Below are 13,848 nucleotides of genomic sequence, written 5' to 3'. Positions count from 1 at the left end.
TTTTTAATGAATTTTTTCTCCATGTGTTCGAGCCTCTTCAAGGCTGTCTCAAATGTGTCCCTTATGTCTTCAATATCTCCTTTGAATAGAAGAGGGACAATGAAACTGCCTGACTCATCCCTTTTGTGTTTTCATTGAATTCTCTTTCGCACTCTTGCTCGTCAGGTTCTCGATTTATGGAATTCTCCTTTGAACATTCCTCCATTTCCCAAAACCTTTCTTAGTGGAAGTTTACGTCCCTTACCAAATTGCACCTTCTATTGACATGAATTGTATTCGAGGTTGTGTTGCCTGCTAAAATCCAACCTAATTTGGTTTTTTGCAAGGTTGGACGATTCTTCTCACCTTTTATTTGACCGATGCACATGAGTTCGTAGAATATTGAAGCTCCCAACAGCATATCAACCTTGCATTCTTGATTGATGCCTACTACTGGCACATTTACCTTTTGGGCCTTTTGGGTTTGTAATCCTAGCTTGTTAATCAAATCCTTTGGTGATTACATTGCTTTGTAATTCTGAATCCAGCAATGCTCTGGCTTGAATGCAATTTCCTCTGAAATTGACAACATCAACGATTGCTGTTGCCAAAATCACATCATTGGATGTTGATGAGGCCATCACTGACTAGTCTCCACAGCAGCGTTTCAAGCTGCTTTGGACATCCCTCTCTTGTGTATCTTTCTTCTTTTGCTCTTGCTGATTTATATGAAGAAGAGTTTTGTGCTTTAGACCGCAATTTTTGCAATTCACTGAAGTGCAAGAATCTAAAGTTAGGCCTCAAACAGGTGAAATATAACCCTAAACGTTTCACCTCATGTCTTCTAGAGTTCACCGATACATCTAGAAACTTTTTACAGTAAAATAATAAATGCTCTTTCATTGTGAAATTGACAATTCTTGTTGTTTTTGTTTGTTATAATTGGTCTTACTGTTGGACTTGTCCGTTTTATTATTTGAGGTTTCACTCAGTGTTTCTAGTAATGAACACTTTTCTTTTAAAAAATTAAAGAATTCTGGCATAGTTGGCAACTTAGACGTTATGTTTGCCGATTCCCATGCCTTGCGTGTTTGAAAATCTAATTTACCGCCTATCAAATATATGAGCAACAAATCTCATTTCTCAACTGGTTGTTTGAAACTTTCTAGAACACTCAAAATCGCTAAACATCGTCTAGTAACATTCTTAAAGCTGCAAAAGATTCTTTCGGAATTGTTGGCAGATCAAAAAGTGCCCTAATATGGCTGTTAATGATTAATTTGTCATTTTGATACCTTTCCTCAAGTAGTTTCCATGAAATTGAATAATTATCGTTGGACACTTTCGAGGAATGGATTACTGCTTCAGTGTCCTTTTTGAGACACGATTTTAAATAATAAAATTTTTGTACATTACTCAGGCTTTCATTGTTATCAATTAATCAAATGAAGTAAATATATCGTTAAATTCCAACCACTGATTGGTATCTCCTGCAAATCAGATCAATTTGAGGCAAATTAATGGCATAAGATAATGAATTTTCATACATAACTTGTTCTTCTGGTACTTGAGTTCGAGTTGCTCTTTCTATCAACTCACATGCTGTAGAACACAGACTCGGAAATATAATCCTTCAAATTCCACTAACTCTGTATTCTAAACTTCCTTATTGTCTGTATTTGATGCAACTAATTTGATATGAACCTTATTGTAATCATTCAAGAGGCTTTTAATTTTGTCTGACCTCATTTGTTGTTTGTTGATTGATTAAAGTGTGGTCCTTGAATAATTCTTCTAAAAACTGTTTGAATCTGTCTAATTCACCTGTCAGGGTTTCTTTGGCTATAACGAAATTCTCAAAATCACTCGTGATGTTTTTTGAAAAAAATTTATTGTTTCGCACAAATCAAAATGAAGCTTACTCGTTTCAAGACTAACCTGACTTTTAAATTACAAATTGTTTGGAATCCATTGAATTTTTTGAAGTTCGATCTCGTGGAGTCTGGACCTGCTCCTCCTCTTAGATTATGAATCCTCTTATGTGTTCCACGTGTACGCCTTTGAATTGTTCGTCTACGTCTACGTTGATTATGTTACTTCTGCGAGATGAAAATGGCACTGTTTGCTGCTGATTTTCTCGTCGGGTTCGAAGGACCATATGTTGCGGTTGTCCCCAGTTGTAGATAACAAAAACTACACCAGTGTGTTCTCTTGCTTTATTTATACACTTCACTGATTGCTTGGGCTGTTATGATAATATGATAATCTTACAAAAGTTTGTTGTTTACACGTGGTTTGAGGATGAAAGGGAGCGAGGTTAGGGCTATCAGTTGGCACCATAGATATACTAACCTAACATGGATGAGCCCTCCCATATTCGAGCTATGGAAGAATGTGTTGCCGAGAGAGATAGAGCTAGTAGTGGCAAAAAGCCCGCAATTTCCATTTAAAAAGCATTGACTGAGTATGGAAATTCTGTTATTTGTGCGTTTTTCATGACAATACTAGGAGCAAACATGAAAATATTGGGCGCATGCATTGCCTGAATGATTATTTGTTTTTATAGCTACAAAAATTCATGAATATGAAAATTCAAGGAACTTCGCGGAAAGAGAAATATGAATCCTATTGCGATCGCAGTAATGGTTTATTCAATGAATTTAAATGAATACAGAGTGTTTCAAAATTCAATACAATAAGTTTAGGGGTTTATTCCCTTGTGAATTTTTAGGCAAAAAGTTCATATAAACATAGGACCTCAAACGTGAGCTGTGCGGTTTTAAAAGTTTTGTTTTGGGTTTTACCAGGGAAGTTAAATACTGACGGCACTGATCCTACTTTTAAATTTTTATTGCCATGAACAGAAAATAGTCCTCCTCAATGGTAATGAAATTTTTCTTTATACCGCCAGTTTGTAAAGTTTATGGCTGCACAAGATTTAACCATTATGTATTAATGTTATTTAAACACTTTCATTTCAAAACACTCGGGAAAATCGCACAAAAAGCACTACAACAGCAAACTAAACACTCGTAAACAACGCTTTTAGCGAGCTTTTTGCCACTACTAGCTCTATCTTTCTCTACTACTAGCTCTATCTTTCTCTAGGAAACACGTTTCTCTTTCCTTTACCGCTTCCATTGTAAGTTATAATTTCTATGGCTGCCACGTAGAGTTTTGACATAGATACAACTGACAAAGGGACTACGCATTTCCACATTTTTGACCTTAGCTCTATGACAGTTTCAGCTGTTAACAACTTTTGTGATAAGGCCGACTTATGCATATGAAACTCTTTAGGGTTTTCAATACCAGTATCTGAAACAAAATCAATTAAAAAATTGAAATTATTAATTTTCTCCTGCATGAATTCTTGCACTAATTTGTCAGAAGCAAATCAGATAGAAAAATTGTTGCCTGACAATGAACGAAAAATGGAACTATAAAATGATAACTTCGTAACGTTTCGTCTGATGAAGGAGTCTGACATAGACGTTACGAAGTTATCATTTTAGAGCGTTATTTCGCTTATTATTTGTTTCAAGAATTTACATAAGTTGATATTGGTTATATAATTTTCGAACTAATTCGACTCCTGGCACTGTTCTACCAAAACATATATTAGACATATATGTTTTGGTAGAACATTTTCGAATTAATAGCTTCAAGGACAGAAGAATAATGAATGATTTAATTTTCATCTATAAAATACTATCGAATAAAATTGATTGTCCTCAAATTCAGATTCAATTGATTTTTATGTTCCTGTTAGACATCTGAGGAGACCTCCTGTATTTTACTTGACCACCTATAGAACCAACAGTGCAAAGTATTCACCTATATCGAGAATGTTAGATCTATGCAATTCTTATGTACATAGCGTTGATTTATTTTCGGGGGGTAGTTTAAGTTCTCTCAAAAAAACTGTTAAGAGGATATTTGGGTAGTTCTTTACATTGTTCGTGAGCATTGTTTCATTTATTTCTGATTGTTAGCATTGTCTATTTTATATTATTAGTGGGCGCTTCTTTTGGGTGTTCACACCTATTAGCGTTTTTCTTTGTAAAATAAAAAATAAAAATAAAATAACAGTGCCTAGTTCTCTCATATCATGGGCAATACTTATCTTATTTCGAATAAAAGTTATTATTATTATCAATTTTTTTCAGAGTTTAGGCATTGCCTATGAACTCACAGAAAAAAAAAGAAAAAAATACAAAATTCAGAAAAAAAAACCAAAACAATAGCGTAAAGAGCGGAAGAAAATAAAAACAAAGATTATCTGAGGAACAAAAAAAAACAAAGCCAAAAAAAAATTACATAAACATGTTCAAATCACTTGAATGCCAACTAACATAATTGTTTTTAAATGAGTTCACTGGCACCGACTAAACCACAACCGAATATCCGGTTCGACAAAAAAAGTTGCGAGAGTATCCTTTGTAACGAGACAAATTTTTGCTTCGTTTGAAAAGAAATTCTCTCACCGATACTTGCATAATAATACCTGACAACCGAAATATTTTCGAAGAAAACCATAGGAGCAAAGATTATAGAGTAGAAAGATGGGAAACGAGGCGACTAAAGCGATTTGAGCGCCATCTGTGTGTCACGCGTGTTTTTAAGACGCTAGGACTGGTTAAAATATTAATTTGAGTGCCATTTGCAGAAATATATGAAATTTTTTAAGATTTCAGACGTCAATTTCGATCAAAGAGGTTTTGAATGTTTTGATTCTCGTACCGCTTTTTGTTTATCTAGCTCGTTCTAGTTGCTGATTTTTGAATTTTTTTGCCTTATTTCTTGGTGAAAACATTTTACGTGATTAAATTTTTCACTCAACCAAGGAAAATGGAAGCGTAAGTATTGAAAGTCGTAACATGTGAATCGGTCATTCATTGATTCTAATTTTCAGTGCTCCGAAGTGGATAAAATTCTCAGGGCTTGAAGACAATTACTTCGGCAAACACTACTAATAACTACACCATGTGCAATGAACATTTTACTGTAGGTCAATTGAGAACTGTTCATTGACGTAAATTGTTGTATGCAGAAAGCATCCCTTGCATGAACGGCCTATTAAGGGGAAATTATGATCTTTATAGGTCCATTCAATGATTCTCAATTGCTATTCTTTCAATATAATCAGAAATGCAGAGGTTTTATTGATTTTCATTTGGGAACCGAGTGACTGTCAAATAGTTGTTTGGAAAGTCAAAGTTTTATGAATCCTGCTGTGAGTGTTTTATTCATTCATTAATCAATTTGTATATTGTGTCATGAAGAGAACATATCATAAGGAAATCATAAAAAAAACACCAAGAAACTATATTGACATACAGGTCTTGCATATGTCTGTAAGTTTTTTTTTGAGTGTTGTTCTGAAAATTCTTTAAATAATACCTACATATGTAAGTAACTGGAAGTATGCTATGATGGTATATTGAATATTGGTTCATATTAATTTTTGATATTTGTATGTATATTTTACAAATTCAACTAAGTTCATGAATTCAGAACAACCTATTGTACAGAAACAACACCTTCGACGTATAGCAGATCACCATATACTTTAGTGTCCTAGTTAAAGCTTCATTTATTGCCCACTATTTCAATTTTTGTAAATTTTTTATGAATTGCAAATAAACATATAGCACATCTAACAGCGTTTTTCGTTGATTTCAATTGATTCCAAACAATGTTTAGATGAAAACTAACATCCTGATCACAAAGCAAAACCATACTTTTGTTTTGTCGCTCAGGATGTTTGTTTTCTGATAGAAACAAAGTCAATATTGGAATGCAATACGAGAAAGAGAATTCGAATTTCGCGCCCCTCAATCAAAAAACAGAAAACTGTTATCAAAAAGTTTTCCTGTATTGATAGTGCTTATAAAACAGAATACGTTTTCAGCGCCATCTCATTGTCACGCGTGTTTTCACTGGCCAAAATGTAGTCGGTTTTTAGTACTAGCGATATGAGGGCGTTTCCTAGCTTTCTACTCTATAATCTTTGCATAGGAGGGCTTTACCAATTTATATCGTGTCATTGTTTTTCACCGAACAGGCCCATGTTTGTAGCAGAAACCGTATATCGCTTATGTTTTCATAATTCATATACATATTTTATAATTCTTTCCGTTCAACCGTACCTTTTCTGACTCGAAAAAGGTCTTTCCGTTTTTTCTTCTATTCATTTATTTCTGTCTCTTTCTGAGCCAATTAATTAACCTAACAATTTGAGTTTATCCGGCCCGGCCCGGCGCTGAAGGTCAAGAGCGAAGGGAATAGAGATCGAAGTAAGTGAGCGATTACCGTTCAAAATAGTTTTTTCCATTTTACGAATTTTGAAAGTACAAGGCAAGTAACTTGTGACATTTATTTCTTCTGTATTGCACCCTTTTGAAGTAATATTCCCTCTAGACTTTTTGGTTGGCTGAAAATCTTAACTAACCGTTTAAACCTACTCTAGTCTTTCTCTGATGTGTAGATTGCTGATTTTTGTTACCGTAGGGTGGTATTTGTGTTCCAGGAAGTCGTTGGGCCCCTCTTAGCGATACTTGTCTATTTCATTATTTTGTCCCGATTTCCAATCGTTTGAATTATAGGTTAGGTTAGCCGACCATAAAGTTGTGATTCTGTAGCCGTCAACCACCGTCAACGCCGGACATTGTGGTCGCTGTTCGACAGTCAGCCATCTTGAAACCACCGAGAGAGAGACGGAATGGAAACAAACAGATATAGAGGACGTACTGCAGCTGGACTGGTGTACTACCTTACCCATTTCCGCCGAGAGGTGAAGTTGCTTGCCAGGCTTTTAAATTTTGACTTGACTTAATTCCGTTCATTTTCATTTGGTTTATATTTTTCCTAACTTTATTTTTATTAACCGTATTCAAGTAGCTTTATTTCCTCGACCGCCCTACCGACCAGTTCCGATCAGAGTATACTATTATTCTTCTTGTATATAATTTAATTTAGGCGAAATAAAGAACTGATCATTTACTTTGTAGCCATTTATTGCCAGTGAGAGATTTTTTTTTCAAATCAGTTACATCATTTGGCTAAGGGAATTCATTCAGTATTCATTCATTATTGAATTGTATCATGCAATTGCCGATTCGATCTGAATCCTTAATCTGAGTTATAATCTGTGAAGTTAAATATTCTCCATTTTTTTTTTTTTGGCTAAAACTCTTAATTCGTTAGTTATACAGATAATTTTCTTATAGTATTTCGAATACTGGAGCAGTTTTGCTGAAAATTATTAGTAAATCCGAAACGGGCAATCCGAGACCCATAAAATTCTTTACATATATGCATTTGATGTCGCCTTCTAGTTCTATTCAAATGTCGGATGAAATATAGGGTGTTCTATTCAAAGGGCAACTTAGTATTGGCACTCTGTACACAAATTAGTTGGTCGTATTTTATTAGCGAATTATTGAAGACTGATTTATGCAGAATAAATTTTATTTGGAAGTTTTCTCGGTAGCTCTTATAGATTCGCTTATAAATTATATGTACTTTTTCTGGCGGACACCCTGTTCACTGTAATAAATCGAAATACGATATTCCGAATGAATTTGGCATAATTCGAAAGATGTATCGCTAGAATTTTTATACATTGTTGCAGCCGTGCTGTAGAGGCGATTATTAGGTGGAAATATGATACTTTGAGGCGTTTGATCAGGCGATATCAAGTCGCGGGAATTTAAATAATGACCAGCTCGATAAGGGTAATGTCAGACGCGGCGGTTTTGACCGAGACGGTTCCCGCTAGCGATCGCCTGTTCGATGTCACACGCGTCGATTTAATCGCGTCGGTTTATATCCAAAATACAAGGCGATGTGAGGTCGTGAATAGAACGATAAAACCGCCGCGTCTGACATGTTCCATATGCATACCACTGATGACTGTACGAAAGGCTCATAAAAACCGAGACGGATAGTGGTCCCGACGACCCTTCGAGTCGGTTTTAAAATCGCCTGGCGATTCATACCGCTACGTCTGACATGGTCCATTTGAAACCCATTGACGACTCTCCGATACGGTTCTACTCTCGAGAAACGTCTCGGGCAAAACCGCCGCGTCTGACATTACCCTAAGGCGGACCGGCCACCGAATGCGAAGTTGAGCGAAGCTGAGCTTTTTCAATGCTAAATCACGAGCTACGTCACTCGATTCGTAGTCATTATATTCGTGTCAGTTATATTAGTACTGAAAATGCTCAGCTTCGCGCAACTTCGCATTCGGTGGCCGATCTCCCTAAGAGTTGAAAGAGTTAGTGTCACTCAGTCAGATAATATGCAGATATTGATACAATGTACGTATCGGCGAGAAACCGACGATCGCCGGCCTATGTAATTGATTCCAATATACGGTGATAAAGACTTCAGAACGGGTGAAAACGGTCAGTCATGTAGATTAAGGAAGATTGATTAGTCTGGAGACCCTGAGAGGAAAACAGTTCTCAGAATTCGAAGTAGCCGAAATTTTCTTGTAACCACCGAGCTTGGGAAGGCTGATTTTTCAACTCAGCAAAAATGATCGTCCAATGACTTCGATTTCGGGACGTTTTGGTACTACCCATAGCGTGGGAGAGAAAGACCCGGGGAAGAAGTACCTCGGAAAAGGCAGTCGGTCCGGGGAAGTGATCTGTAAAATATCTGAAAAAATATACCCTTCGAGTCGGTACAGAACAGTAGAAAAAATATGAGTTTTTGTAGTCAGTCGTCAGTAAAGAAAGAATATAGGAAAGTAGAATAAATAGGTTTTTCCGAAGTTAGAGAAAAATATAGGTAGATCGAGGAATAGGATAGGAAACTCGGTCAGCTCATAAATATTGGAAAAGTTGCGAATGCAGAAAAGTCCAGTCCTTTGTTTTTGTTGGTTTTGTTCAAGTAGAAACGGCGTATCGGGAAATAGGTAGTCGAATTGAACGGAAGTAAGTAAATTGGAGTTAAAGACGTTAAAGTCAGTTTTATCCGGAATCAGTAAAGTACTGTACGAGAAGTGATCGTTTATTTTGATTTGGAGTAAGACCAGATATAAAATTGTGTTGGAATTTTGGATAGGTAAACGTAAAGCGTTAAACGTTTGCGACGGAAAAGTGCGGGAAGTTTTGTTGAGTGTAACGAATTCGCCGATTTGTGCGGGTAAAGTCTGGTGTCGAAAAGTGCTTCATCGGCAGCGTCAGACAAACAGCAGTCGCAGAAAAAGGTTCCAATTCTTGTTTGTCCGGAGTCCTGAAAGCTCCTCTATAATTCATTGATTAAGTATTGATTGTTATTGTGCGCTAAGTTGGGAAGTTGAATTTTAACCCAAGATTTTGTCACGAAAAATATGGTTTATAGTTTTGCACTCCTTTGCATGTGTTTAATAAATTGAAGACTTTTTTTTGTTGGTCGTCTTCGACCGAGTACGTGTTTGTAGAAAAGTTCTAATTTTATTTTGCCAATAGATTTATTTGTTGAAGTTTTTCATGAGTTTCATTTAAACTTTCTCCCCAAGAAATAATATCAACTTCAAGACCTGTCCTTCGCGCGACGGGCCGAATCCACATTTTTTCCCGTTTCGAGGGCCTTCAATTCTGTGTGTATTTAACATCTTAAAAATAATCACCCCATGACCAGTGGAAAGCCGCTCTTCCATTGATCAAGATACGGGGTGCATTATTACAACACCCTCGATACTAAATAATATTGAATTATAAGCCATTACAAAACTCTTACCGATTTTTGTTGCAAGCTTTCCAATGATAACATAAATCTGACTTACTGAATTTGTGGCATTCTGTTTTCATTGATAGTACCACTAATCCTAGTCTAATAGATTCGATGGGACTTTTTTCTCCTTATGAAAGTTTTTCGAAACCAGCCTAACTACCAATTTGAATCCACCAAACTTTTCGAATAACGGTGGAAATCTTGAAAAGTAATTTTCTGAATTTTCAGGTATTCAAATGTGATTTATGTAGCAAAAATTTCAAGTGTAAGAAATATTTATTGCATCACAAGAAGACTCATAAGAAAATCAAACACAACTGCAACAATTGCAGATCCTCCTTTCAGACGAAATCAAATCTAACGAGACATAGTAAAATTCATCAGAAAAATGGAAGCGTTCCTGATGGTAAATTATTACATCAATGTAAATATTGTGGAAAACGAATGAAATTGAGTAGTTCTCTTTTGAGACATATACGTAATAAACATTCGTTAGTAAACAGTGTTTCACAAGAAATGGTGGAAAAAGGGGCATCAGGAAAAGATGCTCTTCAGTTCTTAGGTGGTGGCTTGGATCTAACGACAGACACACAGGATAATATCGATTTGATTACTGATGAAGACATGGATGAATTAGGAAGGAAACATATTCAAGTAATCGATAATATTTTACTCAGAAAAAGTGAAGAAATGGGTCTGGGGCTTAATAATTACATTTTAAACTCTAATGATACCACATCAAATCCTCTTACGAAACCCAACAAAATGGGAAAATGTTCCACCAGTGAAATCGAAGAGAAGGAAGTGCTCTTGTCGATGCCAGATTTGATGGAGATTGAAAATGATATAATTTTAGGTGAGTTTTCTTCATAAGGCTATTTCGCATAATTATTGCGTAATTTTTTAAATCGAACACCCCTATTTTGTGTCAATTTTCGGATTACTCTAGCTGAGCTGATTGCAAAAATGTATCACATGCTGATTCGAATTGGTACAGGGTGGACAATACAATACAATAGTTTTGTGTGTGCTCATAAAGTAACGTGTAACATTCTTTATTAGTCAATTAACAATATTATCAAAAATACTTATTGTCTAGCGGCAATTGGTTAAAAATACGGTAAATTTGAATCAAAAATCGACGTGTTTCAGGATTATTTCTTAAAACGGTCTGTTCAGCTAAGATGACTTTGTTGGCCACCGTTCCCAACACCACAGCCTTCTGCATCCTTAATAATGTATTGTCTGCCAGTTGGAGCTCGGCCAAGTGTTTCGTGGTATTTACGTGTACGAGTCCATTACTGCTGATGATAAGCGGAAATATCCTCACCTGCGTATTTAACGATCTTGCTGTTTAAAGCGTGTGCGATGTTGTGATCAAGCGGCACTGAAAAGTCTATTATGACAGCTGTTTTCTCCCGTTTCATCCACAGTACCAAATCTGGGCAGTCTTGTTCTAGGGACCTATCCGTTACAAAGGGAAAATCCCAGAAGATCTTGGCTAGTTCATTCTCTGTTACTGCTGCCGGTGTGTATTTGTATTTTTTAAACGGCTTGAAATATTCGAACGAGCTTTGTTGAAAATAGAAGCATCATTAAGTTGATTTCAGAATGTAGGTATACTGACCCCCATATTTTGGAAGGAAAAAAATTGGTAAGTCAGTTCCTTCTTCCAGAATTGAATTCATTTTTACAATTCTTATTCAATTTCGAACATGGTTTTCCACGAAAAATTCAAAACCGTTTGTTAGTCATTAAAAATATCGAGTAGAGCAATCAAACAATAAATTTTATAACGTCAAAAACCTTATCAGATTACGACCATCGTTGAACATGGCTTTACTCAGAAAGGATACAAGAGTCTTCTCCTCATGTATTACCGAAACCTTTCAAAAACATCAGGGTTGTCTCTTATTTTGAACACGTGAACGCTGAAATTATTATTCATGTATCCGCTTCGCATGCTGTTAATCATATTGGCAATCATGATTTTGTCGGTAGCATTTCTAAATAGTTCTGATGAGCATTTCCCAAACCAAGTTCTCAGGTTTGGCAACCATGAGGAGATTCTTCTTTTTACGGGTTCCCTTTTACCTATAACCTATAACCCATTACAAATCCATAGTCAATATACTAAATATAATAGAAATGGAACATAGATGGTGAAAATAAGAGGTAGTAAAACGCTCTAAATGAGACCGAAGGGCTCCGAGTCCATGAAACGCCCTTTCCATCAAGGTATAAAACGTCGAGATCGAAGCCTGGGACGTCGTCTAAAAATGTCTAAAATAATTTCCTAAAAAGTTCAATTTTGACGATTTTTGTCGTCGACGGCGAGATGTGCCTAACGTTCTGAAACTCTCCGAACGAACGGAACCTTTTCGAGGTCCGGGAACGGGCTATGTTTCATCACGAAGGACCGAATTATTGAGGGTTAACACACTTGTAGGGATACTCTATAAGAATTTTGACCCTTTTGAAGAAATTAGAAATTCACCGAATTCAACTATGAAATCTTCGTCCAGTAATTCGAGGAAGCAGTTTTTTAATATAGTGGTAGTTGTTCTTTTGTCGTATTTATTCAAAGTGGTGTTGATTGTAGGCTGAAATCTTGTCCAGGGAGCGTGTTTGGGCAGGGTAATTGGCGTAACAGACCTCAATTTTGTCGATTCTGGAAATTGCTGAAGAATTTCAGGCACTGAAGGTAGAATCCTAGAGTTTGTATAATAGTAGCTGATCTCGCGGGTTCCATGATGATGTTGTGTGATGGGTGGTTTGGGATGGCAGATATTTTACAAGCATACGATAGTATGTTTTGTTGTCTGCCAAAGCACAGGGGGAGTTCATGAGCTTCTTCGTGAAACTCTCAGATGGACTGGATCGGAAAGCGCCAAGATGATTCGAAGGGCTATGTTCGGTACAGTGTTCAAAGACTCAAGGTTGGTTCTGCTCGACGTGGACTAGATTATGCTAGCGTAATCTAATTTGGAGCGAATGAGGGATCTGTACAGTTTCAACAAGATTTCTTCATCGCAACCCCAGTGGTGGTGTGATATCGTTCTGAGGATATTCATGTTCTTTAGGCATTCTCCTTTGAGTCTTCTTATACAAGGAGTCCAAGTGAGTCGCTGATCAAGGGTCACACCAAGATATTCTAGGTTATCAACTATTTGTAAGGGGTAGGTGTTCAAGGTTAAATAGGATTAGCATACGTCATCTGGTGAAACGTATGACTTTTGAATTTCTGTGTGAGAATAGAAATCCGATATGTTTCGTGTTGGGGAAAATTCAGTTGGAAGAACTGAAGTGGTTCAACCTTATTGAAAAACTACTGTTACGATTTTCTTTCAAATTAGTGGAAATAATGGACTGTATTCTAAACTTAAAGGAAACAAAAGAATCCCAACATTTCACGAATAAAGGACAAATGAGATTATCATTAACTATAATGATTTTCTTACCTTTAGGTGGATGAACTTGAAGAAATGGACCTTTTAACTGTACTCACGCTCCAGAAGCAGATTTATCGAGCTCAACAAACTGAACGGAGGTGCAAGATCCTTCGGTTGAAATGATGGTGCAACTAGTTAATGAAACTTCAATTGTCCTTGTGGTATTCACCCTTCACGTCACTGACGAAGGCGAAAAAAAAACTCCACACAATGGTTTGACTCAAGTTCAATGTTTAATAACAAATTAAAATAATGTTCTTTGACTAATTCAATTTCACTTTGAAATGGAATTACGAATGGAAGCAAAAAGCAAATTTTTCGAAGTCGAGGAATTGACGATTTCGTAAAAAGTAATCGATAATGGAAACAGATATCTTTCGTTCTTTACGCAAAGATTGATACTGAATTATATCGAAATTAAAACATGCGTGCGGTTTTAATCTTCATTAGGAGAGGCAAGGGGGGCAACAAGTATCACAGCTGTTACCAATATTTATTCGGTTGCTATTCAACTGAAATAAATTTGAGATTTTGAAATAATTGACTGAAAATTGTAGAAATTCAATTTAGATTTCTCTCGTGTTCACTTGGCGTGAACAAAACCGCCCACCTAAAATTAATGTAATTTTATGGAAATCTAACTATAAACGCTTAAGACTAAACCTTAAAATCTAAAATTTGATTATAT

The 13,848-nt window shown here is 36.2% G+C and overlaps 1 protein-coding gene across 3 annotated transcripts in view; it reads left to right on the top strand.

The window, feature by feature from the left end:
• LOC123312336 (PR domain zinc finger protein 5-like) overlaps positions 1-13,848 on the top strand; it is a 223,631-nt gene that overhangs the window by 170,181 nt on the left and 39,602 nt on the right. For all 3 annotated transcript variants that reach the window (XM_044896710.1, XM_044896711.1, XM_044896709.1), the window contains one exon: positions 9,937-10,564. In XM_044896710.1, coding sequence (XP_044752645.1) covers positions 9,937-10,564 — 628 coding nt within the window. The remainder of the gene's footprint in view (positions 1-9,936; positions 10,565-13,848) is intronic.

The sequence above is a fragment of the Coccinella septempunctata genome, chromosome 4 (genome assembly GCF_907165205.1).
Source record: "Coccinella septempunctata chromosome 4, icCocSept1.1, whole genome shotgun sequence".
Taxonomy (NCBI): Eukaryota; Metazoa; Arthropoda; class Insecta; order Coleoptera; family Coccinellidae; genus Coccinella; species Coccinella septempunctata.
Note: the sequence above shows the minus strand (reverse complement) of the source record. Positions and strands in the feature narration are given on the sequence as shown.